At 37.7% G+C, this 16245-nt stretch overlaps 1 protein-coding gene across 2 annotated transcripts in view; it reads left to right on the top strand.

Moving 5' to 3' along the window:
• GRAMD1C (GRAM domain containing 1C) overlaps positions 1 to 16245 on the top strand; it is a 101923-nt gene that overhangs the window by 63522 nt on the left and 22156 nt on the right. For both annotated transcript variants that reach the window (XM_045852068.1, XM_045852067.1), the window contains 4 exons: positions 1675 to 1793; positions 4730 to 4862; positions 7838 to 8000; positions 12543 to 12680. In XM_045852068.1, coding sequence (XP_045708024.1) covers positions 1675 to 1793; positions 4730 to 4862; positions 7838 to 8000; positions 12543 to 12680 — 553 coding nt within the window. The remainder of the gene's footprint in view (positions 1 to 1674; positions 1794 to 4729; positions 4863 to 7837; positions 8001 to 12542; positions 12681 to 16245) is intronic.

Raw genomic sequence — 16245 nt, forward strand, 5'->3', positions numbered from 1 at the left:
GATGAGGGAATTAAGTACAAATGGGTAGTTGCAGAATAGCCATGGGGATGTAAAGTACAGTATAGGAAATGGAGTAGCCAAAGAACTTATATGCAAGACCCATGGACATGAACAATGGTGGGGGGATTGCCTGAGGGAGTGATGGGTGCTAGGCAGAGGGGTTCAAAGGGTGGAATAGTCAGGACAACTGTAATAGCATAATCAATAAAATATAATTTTTATAAAAAAGGGAAGTGGTATTTGCCATAGGTAATACCGGGGAGGAATTCAAGGCAACTTTATGTTTTGGTTCCATTAAATCTCTGTATATTTGTTCCTACTATTTCCCAACTTAAAATTTTTACTCCAGTAGATTGATAAACTCTTAACTGACTTCAAAACAAGTGTTAGGTTCTTCATGTATTTATTCCATATTTGTATGTTGGTTTTCCTTTTCCAGAATTGTCTTATTTCTCCATTTCCCCCACTCATGTCCTTCTTTCAACTCAATGGAAGACCTTTCTCCAATGTGAAGCCTTCTTTGATCATTCTAACCCACAGTAGTATTACAGTGTTGATTCCACTGGGATTTAAGTACATAATAATATAGCTTGTCACATTTAATTGACATAAAAATCACCTGGGTTTCTTCAACTCTATTGTAAGCTGTTTGAGAGCATTTTATCCTCCTTAGCATCTAGTGGAGTAAATTACATTTGATAGGTCCTAAGTAAATATCCATTGTATAAAAAGAGAGCTAAAGAATCTTGCCAACAGTTGCTTCAAGTTGCCTCCCTCTGCCTTGCTTAATCATGAGATTAACCATTAGAAATGTTTCTAGAAATGAGACCATTGGTTATCACACATTTTTGTTTTTGTTTTGCTATGTAATATGAGTTTTTTGTATTAAATTATTTCAATACTGATATGTTACCTACAATGAAAGAATGAGATGGGCTACATTAAAAATAAATTAAGCCCTGGCTGATGTGGTTCATTGAATTGGACATTGTTCTGCAAGCCAATAGATCATCAGTTCTCTTCCTCGTCAGGGCACATGTTTGGGTTGTGGGCTGGGTCCCTGGTGGGTGGCGTGAATGAGGCAACCGATCGATGTTTCTCTCCCTCTCCTCCCTCCCTTCCCCCCTCTCTAAAAATAAATAAAATCTCTAAAAAATAAATAAAAAATATTCTGATTTCCAACCCCTTACATTTTATATTTTAGGAGAATATAATTTAGAGTTTACTGCTATGTAAGGTTTTTAAAATGGTTAAAACATGCAGATATATATTATGAATTCAGAGGATGGGTTCTGTTTGGTGATTAGAACTCTGAGTGGTGATTTGGTGGTCATGGTAGACTGGTTGGATTGCAGAATTTAAATTGCAGATTAGTAATTGCTGGAAACCGTGAACACATCATTTTATAAAAGGAAAATTTTAAACATCCTTCCTTCGATTTACAGTATTAATTTATTAATACTGTACTTATTAATTTATTCCCAGCACAGACTCTGCCAGTTAAGTTTTGTTAACCCATATTTTTATAGCTATGGAAAATTGATGTCTATTAAGGTCACACAACTACCAAGTTATACATCTAGTAGCTGCACAACAGGTCATTTTTATTCAATACTTCAAAATACATGTTTGAATCAGGGTATTATACTGTCTTACTTTTTTGTGTCATTTTAGCGCTTGACCAGACAGGAATTCTGGCAGCTGCTCCAGCAGAACTATGGCACTGAACTAGGCTTAAATGCTGAAGAGATGGAAAGCTTGTCCCTGTCGATTGAGGAAAATGTGCAGCCAAGGTACAGCAATATTTTGAAATGTCAAGATTTCTTAATCATTATTCAAAGCAGAACTATGGTAACCTTTACTAATTCAGAACTTCTATTAATTCACTCTTGGGTGAAATTTGCCTCCATTCTCCCTGATGGAATGTGAATAGTTTACTAAATTGGTAAGCAAATACAAGACATAGAAGGAAATATGTCTCTGTAACTGTGTCACATAGGATTTGCTTAAAGCATGGTTTTAATAAACTTTTTAAATTAAGGATCTGGAGAAGTACTTAGTGAAATCTTTGTGCTTATTGGTAACAATAAAGTAAATTAGCTGGTAGGTATTTTTTAATTGTTAAAACATTTTATTTAAAAAATTCTAAAAAGATTTTATTTATTTATTTATTTAGTGAGAGGAGAAGAGAGGGAGAAAGAGAGGGAGAGAGGGAAAGAAACATCAATGTGCCAGCGAAACATCCATTGGTTGCCTCTCGCATACCCCCAAATGGGGACCTGGCCTGCAACCCAGGCATATACCCTGACTGGGAATTGAACCAGTGACCTTTCAGTTTGCAGATCAGCATTCAATCCACCAGCTAGGATAGCTGATAGATATTTTGAGGGATATACAGATACTGCAACTTTTCCTCAAGGATATCCCAGCATAGTGCTTGAGATGTAGTTGGCACTCAACAAATATTGAATACATTAATGAAAGGAGTGTGTAGTACTGTAGGGAATGCAAATAATTATAATACAAGTTTGAAAATGATAAGGGCCAAATGAAGCAATAGATAATGTGATAAATTCAGAGTAGAGAGATATTGTTCTTGACTTACAGGAATTCATTTGGAAGAGCGGACATTTTTATTAACCTGTACAAGTAAAAGTGCATTTTGTGTAATGATAATTGAGGGCATAGCAGTAAAAACAGGTGAGGATAATATATTAAAATTCTAAAGCAAACATTATGCTAAATGAAAGAAGCCAGTCACAAACAACCACATATTGTATGATTCCATTTATATAAAATGGAGTCCAGAATCAGTAAATCCACAGAGACAGAAAGTAGATTAGTAGTTGCCAGGAGCTTGATGGAAGAGAGGATGAAAGTGGCTGCTAATGGGTACAGGATTTCGTTTAGGAGTGATGAAATGTTCTAAACTTGGATAGTGGTGATTGTTGCACAACTCAGTAAACCACTGTATTATATACTTTAAGTGGAGTGACCATAACTAATTATATAAATTATTACTTAATAAAAATTATTAAAATTCTGTAGCAAATCCTAAAATCGAAATCTTCTAAAAGTCTTGATGTGTCTACAGAATTTTTATACTGTCTAGTCTCTTAGTTATGTTGATTCTATTTATAGTGTTTCAGTTAAGCACCAGTATTTTACAGCCTTTTTTACATGGTTACACATTCATATTTTATTAGTTTTCTGTAAAGTTAAAAATTTCTATTGTACTGCTCTCCTTGTCAAGTTTATCAGCTTCTTTCAGGTACTGGAGGTGAGTAGAAAAGCAACTAGTACAATGCAAAGAGGCTTGGATTGTGGTAAAGAAATCTGGATTCTAGTCTGGACTCTGCCACCAAGCAGCTGAGCAACTTCAAGCAAATCACTTAGACTTTCTGATCCTCAATTTACTCATCTGTGAAATGAGGCAGTTAAACTAGATGATCTCCAAGGCCCCTGCCAAATCAAAAAGTTTCTAGCCTTTGAAGAAAGAAAGAATAAATATTTTTGACCAGCTGCTTTATATACTCTAAGGTATGAAGCAGCTCGAGGTCACCAGAAAAGATGCTGTTTTCCTGGTGATTGAGTGCTTTCCAAGAAAAGTTGTGGCAGGATCCTCATTCCACTTTCTACTCCTTTCCCCATTCTTCCAGTCTCTGAAAGAAGTATGTTTGTCTCTAACTTTTATTTCCTCGGCTTTTCCATCATCCTACTCTTCATTTTCAATTTCTCCTTCTCTCTCCCTCCTCCTTTTTTCTTTATTTCTTCCCAACCCAACTCCATCCTTAAAATCCTTAAGTTCAGACACATGGCTGGTGGGTTAGTCACAAGGAGCCACTTTTTTCCCTTTGGTTCCCTCAGAGCCCTGCCCGCCTGGCCAAAAGTGACCAGGTAGCAGACCTGGGTATTATTTGGATGGAAGAGAACAGAACTGAAAGGCCCTTTGGCATTTCTGTTCCTTCCTCAGGATAATATGGCTTAAAAGGTCAGGCTGCTCCTTTATTTTAGAAGAGCTTTAAGTGTATATGTGGCAGAGATTACACAGAATAACAATTTCTTAATAAGGCCAAACACTGGAAGTTAGATCAGTTGTGCTCCTTTTCTGTTTAATAGATTTCCCTTTCTCTTTGCTCCCTGAGAGAAATAAAAAGCAGGCCCCAGGACATTTATTGTAGTCTTGTCCTGATGACTATTTGAAAGCTGTTCCTTAAATCTTGTTCTTATTAATAAGGAGAGCAAGAAGTGGAGCATGGGCTGGTTGATGGGCTCTGTTCTCAGACATCAGGGGCTTCCATTCTGGGGAGGATTCGCCGTCTCAGCTGGGACTCAATCAGAGGGAAGGAGGACTTAAACTGCCTTCTGGTGCTGACCGGCACCCAACTCAAACGTCCACTCTGCACCTTTCAAAGCACTGTCGTGTCCATAACTGAAATTTAAACAAGCAACGTTCATTTTATTAGTTATGGCCACTTGTACTTGGTTAATTTTGTAATGGTTTCTGAAATTTATAAAATTGCATATTAGCATTACCTTACTTTCAGAAATAAAGCCAATTTGCATGAGATTTAAGAAAATAGTGTGTTATAAGTAGAGGCTTATTTGTTACATTACAAAAAACCATTTGTTGTCAAAATGCTTTATAATAGAAGGACCTCTGTGAAGAGACGAAATCACTTATTTGTGTGACCTTGTTTATGTTTCCATAATGATATGTTTCTTGCAGAAGTCCAGAAAGAAGCAGCTTGGAAGACTGTGGGGAAAGAGATGAAAAATTATCCAAGTCTATCAGTTTTACCCGTGAATCAGTTAATCGGGTTTCAGAAACAGAGTCAATCGATGGAAATCTACCAAAAGCGGTTAGTGTGTGACACCCCTTTTAAAATACACTGATGCTGCCATGTGTTAATCATAATACAAGATCAAATGAGAATACAGTATACAGAATGTTTAAAACTTAAGACGTCAGGCTGCTCCTTTATTTGGGGGGAAGAGTTTCTCCATCTTAACCTCAGTAGCAGAGGTTAAGATGGAGAAATTTATAGTTAGCAGAAGTTTTTTCCCAAGTAGGGAGTGTGTGTGGTGGAATCTGTTTTGAAAGGGGAGATGAGAACCCTGCGCAGCATGCTTGAGTAACAATAGATGCTTCTTAGGCTGACTACTGAAGCAGGCACACCCAGTTAATTACTGGGTTTTGTAGTTAGTTAGTTCCTTCCTTTATTTTTTCAAGTATCATTAAAAGGCCACTGAATTTTGAAAAATGTCAATGATTTCTATCATTTGGAGTCTTTTTTTTTTTTATAGTACTCAGATGGCTTCTGAGTCCTTTCAGATTGGCTTCTTTGTCCTTTTGAAGTGATCAATAATTTCTGACAGCTTCCTTCCCTTCTGGTACAAGAACATGCCCCAGGCACATTTTGTGTACTTTCTGCCTGAGATCTAGTGTCAGCCATTTCCCTAATGAGCCATAGCTCTTGGTGAAGAATGGTGTTTGGAGACCATGTCTGAGCGCTAAGCTTACATCTACTGTAGAGGCTTCTGTTCTGACTGGGGATGCAAGTCTGAGGCAAACCCCGAGTTCTTGGTTTAGAGCAGAGCCATCAGCTTTGAATCCTACCTCTGCCATTTGCTGTATGACTTTAACTTAATTATTTAACTTTTCTGTGTTTTTGTTTTCTCAATTCCTAGAAGATGAGGACAATAATATCCCATAGGGGTATTTATAAAGATTGCATGAATTAATATATGTGAAAGTACTTTGAACAGTCCCTGGCACACATTAAGTCTTCAGTAACCATAGGTGTTAAAATTGACAGTGAATCTGTGTGTGGCCAGCAATGGATCATTTCTACCTTCTCCCATGGAGCTCCCAGCATCTCCTATGAATAAACATTTGGAAAACATTGAAACAGACTGTATTTATGTGAAAGCCCACCAAGTTATCAACCTGTTTCAGGCATCTCATGCATCTCTCTTGGTGTGCTGTTGTGTTGTGGGTTTCTTGCAAAACTGATCCATCTAGAGGAACTTCCTACTGGTACAAGGGAGGTGATTCTAGATGCTGTTTTCTTTGTGTGTGTTCACTGAGAAAACCACACTACTCAATTTTGAGGAGGTAACAGGACAGGGGAATCTCTTACAGTCTCCTCATCCTTCTACAAAAGTCTGACTTTGAGGACTGGGTTCTCAGAACTACTAAATTTAATTTGAGTCTTTCCTACAGCTTCCTTAACAATGTTTCCTGTACCTCCTCTTGGAATAGTTAACTCATTTGTTCTTGCTTGTAGTTTTGTCCCTAAAGGAAGTCATTTTTTTCTCTAAGGGAAGAGAATGGAATGCAGAGGAATAGTTTAATGTTTTAAGATTGATTATACAGTCAGTGATATTTAGTATAGATGTCTGCAGGTTATGGAATACAATATAGGAGTTTGGTCCTTTTTTACCTTTTGCATTTAAGAGCAGTATGGTGAGATTCTCAGATGTCAACAAATATCATGTCACTTTATTTCATTTTTACTTCCAAAAAGTTAGAAATAACATGATGTCAGAAATAACATTTTTCTAAGACAAAAAATAGATTTTTCTTAAGTTATAAAATTAATACTCTAAAAATTCAGGGAATATAGAAAAGTATACAAAGAAATAAAAATTGTTCAGGTGCTAACCACTTAAAGATAGTGACTTACTTTTCCTATAAGTATCTATCTATATTCTCTTTCATAGGAACCATATCTTAATTAGATCAACAGAAGAAATATGCATGGAAACTTACTCTACTTAACATCTGTTAAAGACAAGCTGGGTCAACTAAATAAGCATGTTGCCTTGTAGTGTGGAACTCCCAAATAAATCAAATCTTGATTTTAGCAGTAACCTAAGCTTGAAGAAGTAATGTTCTGACCAGGGTAGGCTACTCCTTTAATACACAGTGTCCTAGTCCCAGTTGTTATTCTGCTTTCTGAGCACCCTGTGGAAACCTGTGTCCTCCCTGGTGCTTCTGCTGTGCAATGTGCTCCAAGGTTTCATGGGCAGGAAGTGTAAGGACGGCATCTATGCTTTTTGCACTCTTTCATCTGCTTACACACAGACAATGCAAGAAAGTACTTTGCTGTATAGTTTATATTTTTTACACTGTTCTAGTAAGCCTAATTATAGTACTATTCACCTTGAATTCTAACAGCATTAACATTCATACTTTAATGGCTATTAAGAAATATGTATCTGTATTAAACCATCCCTGGAAAATGTAGATAGCTTCATATAGTGAATGTATTTTAATGTCCAGTCCCTTAGTCCCTTCACAGCAAGGACCATTGTGCTATGAGTTTGCAGTGAAATTAATTTCCCCTTTTAACCCTCTGTTCCCCACTGTACTCTTATGTGACTTTTATCTCTCTGTTTTCTTTCTCTTTCCCCTTTAGTTACTGGTCTTGAGAAATGGGTGAGTTTTCTTCTTTGAGATGATGGGGCAGGTATTGTCTGGGGAAACTAACTGGGTTTTTTACTCTTCTCCTTTCCGACCCCAAAGAACTGAATTATTTTGTCTTCTGCCTTCTTTCCCTTCTGCTTAAAGTGATTCACATGGTGTTAATTCTCTGTGAGTTCTTTTTATATGATGTTCTTTATAAGATATTGTTAATTTCTTTTTAAGAAGATGACTTTAGAATGATATATATTGTTTACCAGTTTTTTTATGGACTGAATTGCAAATGTGATGCAAACATAACAAACACATTTTTCAAAGAATAGTATTTCAGTGTCTTTATTATTAAAGATCTCACTGTAAAATTAAGCCTAGAATATGGTTTTTTAAACTGGATTGTTTGCCTTTTAGGAATTAGGGAAAGATGAAGCCCAAAGTGAGAAACAGATCAAAAAGAGTCCTTTACTAACCTCAGAAAAGAGGTTAAGTAGAGTGCCATCAAAATCACTGGACTTGAATAAAAATGAGTATCTTTCTCTGGACAAAAGCAGCACTTCAGATTCTGTTGATGAAGGTAAAGAATTTCTTATAAATTTTAATGAAATTTCAGTTATGTCTTTTAATGTTAATCTTTGTATTAGTTGTGTGTAGGTTGGAATTTAGTTGCTTTAGATATAGTCTCACTCTATAAAGAACGAAAAAAGGATGGAAGTTAATAAAATACAGGGGGAAGAAGCTGCTAAATCTAACTCATCTCCACTTCCCAGAAGCCTTGATTTTGAAAATCTCCATCACAGTTAGCTTTTAAAATTCCAAACACTAAGTCGATGGGGATGGAGCAGCAATGAAAAAGCAAATCTTAATATAATTTGTTATGTTATAATTATACTTTCTTTTAACCACCAAAAATAAAAGAAACATAGAGATGCAAAAGTAGAGAATAAAAATAAAAAGCAATCACTTCAACAAACTATAGTAAATCATATTCTCCCTACTTTCTCTATGTTAGTACCAATAACCTTGGGCTTGTCATACTTGTTAAGTTGGCATTTTAAGGAATTTTTAAAAAAACTATAAGCCAGTGGATTAGGGAGACATTAGGACAGATTCCAGGTAGTGACTACTTTTCAAGTTTCAGGAACTGGAATAATGTCTGGATTTTTTCTATACTTGCTTTCCTACCATCAGTGCCCAGAAGAGTACTGGGGACATCAGAGTGGGTTGGACCTGTAGGACATGATGTATGTGCTAGCCTAGCTGCTGTTCAAGTTAGACCTGGTTTGAGAACCCCTGAAGTCTTGACTAGCATGAAAACCAGACCCATGAAAATTCAGACTACATCCCAGTCAACTCTAAATCCAATTCAAATCAAGTCCAAATCTAAAATCAAATCCAGATTTAATCAACCAAGACCAAATCCATGAAAACCCAATCCAAATCAGGGTAGACCTTGGTTGGGGAACACTGAAATAACTTTGATAAAACTAAATTCATGCTCTTAAAAACAAATAAAAATCCACTATTTCCTAGAAATCATAGATTGCTCTAAGAAGACAGTTGTTGAGTTCTTTTGAGAAATTAGTCAAGAAGAAGAGTTTTAAAGGGATTGGGTCCTGTAAGTGACTTACAGGACCCTAGTGTTCTTACCATTCATGCTTTGGTGGACAGCGGGTATGAGTTAGTTATCACCTGTCTGTCTGAACCTCTGACTTTAGAAAGACCTACTCTGGCACCCAGTGGCCAGATCAGTAAGTGACGCCAAGCAAGGATTCTTTTACTCACCTGCTCATTTATAAGAATGGTGCTTCAAAAGTATTTAGTTTCCTTATTGAGTTCCTATAAAATTAGCATTAATGATAAGTTACATAAAGGGTAACATTAAGACTCATATAAGCTGTGTTCATGTTTAGAAGTAAGGAAGGAACCACAGTGGTGTAGATGCTGTACTGCATGTGAGCCCTCATCACAGTTTGCTCCTTGCTGGTGCCCCTTTAAACATCCCGGTTTGGCTTTAGAGCAGTGAGACCTCCCATGTGACATTCAGCCTTCTGTTTGTGCTGGTTTTCTTTAAGGTGTATGGGGTGACTTGTTTTTCTTACTAGATGTTCATTCAATAACAAATCAAGTACTCCTATTGCTTTTCCTAAGCAAGTTCCAAAATCTCGGGCTTATAAAATGTATTAAGTGGGTTTTATAATAAACCTATTTTTTTGTTTCTGAAACTTGTGAGGTGATGAAGATGCCTAAGTCCATGAACTGGGGAGATGATGGGAAAGGTCAAAAGGAATAAACCATCCTAAGGAATTTGGAAACGTGTATAGGGATTTAGAGGCAGCTAGGTACATGGCATATTACTTTAAACCATGCCTTGCTTTATTTAAAATAGTATTTTGATCTACTGTTGTGAGCAGGCTGAGTTAGAAAAGGAGAGGATTTCTTTTCGGCCACATATAGCGCGCTGGACTGTTTTGCTATAGAGACTCCTTTTAGATCCATGCAAACTTGAGAGGAATCAACAGGGCAGAGCATCATGAAATACCTCATGGGGGGACTCCCAAAATAACTTCTAGCACAGTCCTTTGATGTGGAGTTTAACTAGAACCCAGATATGGAAAGCCTAGAATCTGCTTTGACTGGCTCTTTTTTTAATGCTCTTAATCCACACCAAGCAGTTTAGAACCCATCAAGAATGATGAGTGCCTTTTTTAGGGACATTTCTATACTTCTGGAAATGGGTTCTGGGCTTCCAGCTGCTGAACAAAATAACTAAGCATTGTGTTTTAATCTGTTAAACCATATTACTAACTTAAAACTTTGATATATAATAATTCATGGAAAAAGCCACAGAACTTTGTTTCTCCAGAGCGGTGATTTGCAACCAGTGTGTCTCGAGAATTTTTAAAACTCACAATGCCTGACCTCTTTTCCCTTAGGTTGTCAAATTTTAAAAAATGACAACAGCCAACACAACAACAGCTGTCTACTGTGAATGAATCAAAATTATTCCTATTTTTTGTCAGATCAGGAAAAAATGTATTTTTTGGCATGCTGCAGAATTTTAGTAATTAGTTTATGTGTGTCATGAGGTGGAAAAGGTTGAAGATTGCTGCTCTCAAGGGTTGTTGCTGATAGACGTCCTCTGCTTACTATTTGCCCACTTTGGGGGAGGAGTTCAGAGCATCTGAGAAAGTGCTGGGAGTTTCCTTGCAAGTGGAGATGAGCTGACACAATGTATTCATATCCACAAGTACAAGGAAATTGTGGTTGTGTTTTCAAGGATCTAATATTTATGTTGCTGTCAGGATTTCCTTCTTTTCCCCACCCTGCTTTGTCATGCCATGGATAGTCTTTGAAGCATCTGCCCCAGGAGGTAAGAGCTGAGAGTGGAAGCTGACAAACTAGCTCACAGCATGAGGCACCTGGCCTGTGTCGTATGATAAAAGTTAAATTTAATTTTGGATAGCTGGGGTAAGAACTTGGTGTGACAGGGTTTCTGAACCAAAGTGACTTCTGCAGAGAATGTAAGCTAAGTTAGGTGAAAATTAAGTTGGGGGAGGAGTGCGTAAGAATAGCAAAATTGGAATCCATCATCTACAGCTGGCAGAGCAAGATGAATTAGAGACAAAGCCATGTAGAGAGAAACAGGAATCAAAATATCAGTTGATGCTTATTAGTCAATAAATGTGAGGACCAGGAGACCTCTGGGGCAAGGCAGAGAAAAGGCCATAAACTAGTCTAGCAGGAAGAAGGTAAATCAATATTTACTTGGTAATCTCTAAGTTCTGTGTACCTGTATCAAAGTAGTTAATATCAAAGTATCAAAGACACAAATCAGTTAATGAGAAAAAAACAATGGTTGGAATGAAGGCAGAGCTGGAAGAGTTTTTCTGATTCTTATACCTATCTTTTGTTTCCCAGACTGCTTCCCGTGGTGTAACATTGACAGATGCTCTAAATAGAAAATTCTTAGAGCTTGATTTCTGACATAAGGGGAGCTTTGGTCACGCTTTTCCATTCTGTATCAATGGGATGTAATCCTTGAAGTAATAAATAACCCCAGTCCTGAAATCATTGAAATTTTGAATTGCTTTCCTCCATTTCCTATACTTTACCAGGCTCCTATATCTAGCTGTCTTTTCTTCTCTTTTCTTTTTGATTCTTCTAAGTTAAATTCCTGGAAGTATAAAATAGAGGTTAAGTTTGTGTGCTTTGGAGCTGGAGTGAATTCACATTCCAATTCATCACTCATTAGCTGTGGAGCTTTGTGGAGTCTCTCAGTGCCTCAGTTTGCTCATTTACATGATGGAAATGATGACGACAGCACGTGTCTCACAGGATTGCTGTGAGAATAAGAAGAGTATATACTTATAAGGTGCTTAGCACAGTGCATGACATGTAGTAAGTACCATACAAACATGGGCTATTTTATATAATGTTTCCTAGGAATATGTGGAGAGGTGAGCAGATTCTGCTTCTTTCTTTGCTGCCAGTAGTTTTCAACCTCATTATCATTATCAGGTTCCCAGAAAAATGTAATATTCTATTGGACATTATTTAGCTTTGAAGCATACTTTTCAGAAGGATTTCTTCTTTTGATGGGTGGCATTCAGAAACGGTTTTGAATACAATGATACTTTGCTTGGAGGAGTCAGTGGCTAGCAAGTTAGTGGGTGCAGCAGATGTTACTGAATGCACGAGCGCTCAGAAACAGGACCTGCTACGTGCTGTGGCAGATACCACTCTGCATCTCAGTCTTGCCCTCGTCACCTTTGAAATATTCTTTTGAGTGATATATTATGGAAATTTGATGTCGCTCAAATTAAATATTTATATTTTGAGTATTGACAACTGAAATATTGATCATTATATATCATTCTGGTCAATGAAAATATTTATCATTATAGTTTAATTAACTATATACTCTTATGTATAGTTATATATGATATGTATGTATACAACACCAGTTTAGAGGTTTAATGGTGCCCTGAATGTGCTGATCACAATAATCACATTTAAAAGCTATTTTGTAATGTATCAAAAACAAGCAAACAAAACAAAACCTTGAAATTATCTGTTTTTTGGTTTCTTCCCTTTGATTCTGTTCTTTTCCCCCCAGAAAATATTTCTGAGAAAGATCTTCATGGAAGACTTTATATCAACCGTGTTTTCCACATCAGTGCTGAGAAGATGTTTGAATTGCTCTTCACCAGGTCACGCTTTATGCAGAGATTTACCAATTCTAGAAACATAATAGGTGGGTGCTTGTGTTCTTATCTAATGAATAACTTAGGAGAATTTTATTATCTTTAGAGGGTTGAGCTTGTATAAATTTATTTATGTTGTCAGGGAGAAAAATTAGACAAGTTCTGATTTTATTTTGGTGATATTTGAACTAGTATTTAAGTGTTTTGATTAAATTCACATGTAAACAAGTTATTCAGTTAGATTCTACCTACAGTTAAGACCCTTTGAAAACTAAAATTCAATGTATTAATTAATGTAGCAGTTCAGTTGGGTTGAACCCCATTTTAAAAGGGTGCAGTGTGGGACAGCTGGATGCTAGTGGGGTGAAATAGGTGCAGTCGCTCAGCAGTGTGGCTTGGCAGAATCTGCTAAAGCTGATCATACGCGTTCTCTCTGACCCAACAACTCTGCTGTTAGGCATATATCCTTCAGAGATGGGTACGTGTGTGCTGTGAATGGCATGTACTATTATTCATAGCAGCATTATTTACAGTGCCACAAAACTCAAAAAAAAAGCCCAAGTATCCACCAGTGCTAGGTACAAAAAAATAATTGTTTATTATTCATAGTAGAGTAGCAATTTCTAACTGATAGCTATTAATTGAGTTTTGTGATTATATTAAGAATTCCATAGTTTAAAAAAATCATTTATTGTTTCTGTCCTTTCAGTTTCAAAAAAGTGGGATATCTAAGGTATATGTCTTTTTTTTTTTTACTTAGCTTATTATATCTGTTCTGAATCTTTTCATGTTTTCTTACTATTCATGTCTACCTGTTGAACCTGGTATTTTAGAAGAGCTGGAGACATTATTTCTCTTAATTTTCTAAGATGATGCACTACTATTTTTATACTGAAAAGGTCCACGAGGAACTAACATTTTATCCCTAAATGAAGTTTGCATTTTGAATCACAACTGCATTGAGTGTCTGATTTCACATCTGGCTTCAGTATGGATGAATATATGTGCTGTTTGATGTTACCAGTGGCTTTGGGAACCAAAGGCTTCTAGCTAATTCTAAATCTAAACAGTTATAGTCCTATTGCTATTTAGACCTAGAACCACTCAGGTTTTCTCCAAAAGAGATAATCTGTTTATGATTGCACATGATTATGCTATCTTTTGTACTAGGTACCTGGTAATCGAAGTTATATTTCATTTTTAATTTACTGACTGTTAGAGAAAAAGAGGAACGGAGAGAGAGAAACACCGGTTTGTTGTTCCACTTATTTATGCACTCATTGGTCAATCCTTGTGTGTGCCCTGATGGGAATTGAACCTGGGCGTACTGGGATGGCACTCTAACCAGCTGGGCTGTGTGGCCCTGGTAAATTATATTTTTGATAATTGGTTTAAAAGACTCTTTTAAAAAATATTATGAATTTAGGGAATACGAGAAAGCTGCGTCCCTAGCCTGAGGATGGTACTGCAGCCACCAGGTTTCTGAATCCAGCCCACCCGATGGCATGCGGTCAAAACAGTGATAGGAAGGCCTTGCACAGCAGGAGCTACCCGATTTAAACTTCAAAGCACAAGCCTCACTTTGGAAGCCTATCTATAACAGCGCCTGTTGAAATATGAAGCCATCTACCAGCTTCTCTTATTCAGCAGTGTCATCATGTGGATACCGCGTATGCTACCTTCCAAAGACAGCAATTCTCCTCCCTCAAGTAAAGGCTTCCCTCTGGAGATAGCAGCCAAAGAAATGTGTTCAGGACTTCCGGCCAAGATGGAGGCATAGGTGGACACACTGTACCTCCACACACAACCAAGATTGGAACAACAACAATTTAGAGGCAGAATAACACCCAGAACTGATAGAAAATTTATCTGGATGGAAGTCGGACAGCCAGGAAGTTGAAATAGACCCATTCATCCAGACTGGTAGGAGGGGCGGAGACAAGCAGCCGGCCCGGGTCGCGGTGAGGAGATCTGGGAGAGTTGGGCGCATAAGGCAACCAGGAGTGTGTAAGGCATCTGGGGCACATAAGGCAACCAGGAGTGCTTAAGGCATCTGGGGCGTGCAAGATCGCAACGGGTGGACCCTGAGTACACAGGCGGCAACTAGCAGACCCAGTGAGGCAGAGATTGTGGAGCAGGGCAGAGCACGCAACCCAGGATCCCAGGGAAGGGACTGAGGGAGAACGGAGCTACCACCATTGTTCCCTCTCGACCCTGCCCTCACATACAACGTCACAATCTAGCAAGTGGGGTGCCCAGCCCTGGTGAACACCTAAGGCTCCGCCTCTCACCATAACAGGAGCGACCAAACCAAAAAAAAAAAAAGAGAGAGAGAGAGAGAGAGAGAGAGATGGCTCAAACAGAAGAACAAATCAGTGCCCCAGAACTCATCCTTTTGAGCTACCAAGACATAGCTAACCTATCAGATGCACAGTTCAAAACACTGGTGATCAGGAAGCTCACAGAATTGGTTGATTTTGGTCGCAAATTAGATGAACAAATGCAGGTTATCATAAAAGAAATGAAGGAAAATGCATAGGCCAATAGTGATGGGAAGGAAACTGGGACTCAAAACAATAGAGTGGACCAGAAGGAAGAAAGAAACAACCAAACAGGAAAGCATGGAGAAATAAGAATTAAAAAACACGAGGAGAAGCTTAGGAACCTCCAGGACATCTATAAATGTTCCAACATCCAAATTATAGGGGTACCAGAAGGGGAAGAGGTAGAGCAACAAGTGGAAAAGTTATTTGAACAAATAATAAAGGAGAACTTCCCCATTCTGGCAAAGGAAATAGACTTCCAGGAAGTCCAGAAAGCTCAGAGAGTCCCAAAGAAGTTGGACCCAAGAAGAAATACACCAAGGCACATCATCATTACATTAGCCAAGGTAAAAATGAAGGAGAGAATCCTAGAAGCAGCAAGAGATAAGGGGACAGTAACCTACACAGGAGTTCCCATCAGACTGTCAGATGATTTCTCAAAAGAGATCTTGCAGGCAAGAAGGGGCTAGAAAGAAGTATTCCAAGCCATGAAAGACAAGGACTTATATCCCAGATTACTCTATCCAGCAAAGCTTTCATTTAGAATGGAAGGGCAGATAAAGTGCTTCTCAGATAAGGTCAAGTCAAAGGAGTTCATCATCACCAAGCCCTTATTTTATGAAATGTTAAAGAGACTTATCTAAGAAAAGAAGATTTAAAAAAACATGTATAGTAAAAGGACAGCAAAATCACAATTATTAACAACCACACCTAAAGCAAAACCAAAAGAAACTAAGCAGGCAACTAGAAGAGGAACAGAACCACAGAAATGGAGATCACATGGAGGGTTTGCAACAGGGGAGTGGGAGGAGGAGAGAGGGGGAAAAGGTACAGAGAATAAGTAGCATAGATTGTAGGTAGGAAATAGGGGGAGGGTAAGAATAGTATGAGAAATGTAGAAGCTGAAGAACTTATGACATATGGACATAAACTAAAAGAGGGGGGAAGTGGGTGGGAGAGGGTGGAGGGCAGTGAAGGGGGAAATGGGACAACTGTAATAGCATAACCAATAAAATATATTTTAAAAATATTATGAATTTAATGAAAAAATTTTCATAGTCAATTATTTGTA

The sequence above is a fragment of the Phyllostomus hastatus genome, unplaced genomic scaffold, assembly GCF_019186645.2.
Source record: "Phyllostomus hastatus isolate PE091 unplaced genomic scaffold, TTU_PhHast_1.1 phas_contig_86, whole genome shotgun sequence".
NCBI lineage: Eukaryota > Metazoa > Chordata > Mammalia > Chiroptera > Phyllostomidae > Phyllostomus > Phyllostomus hastatus.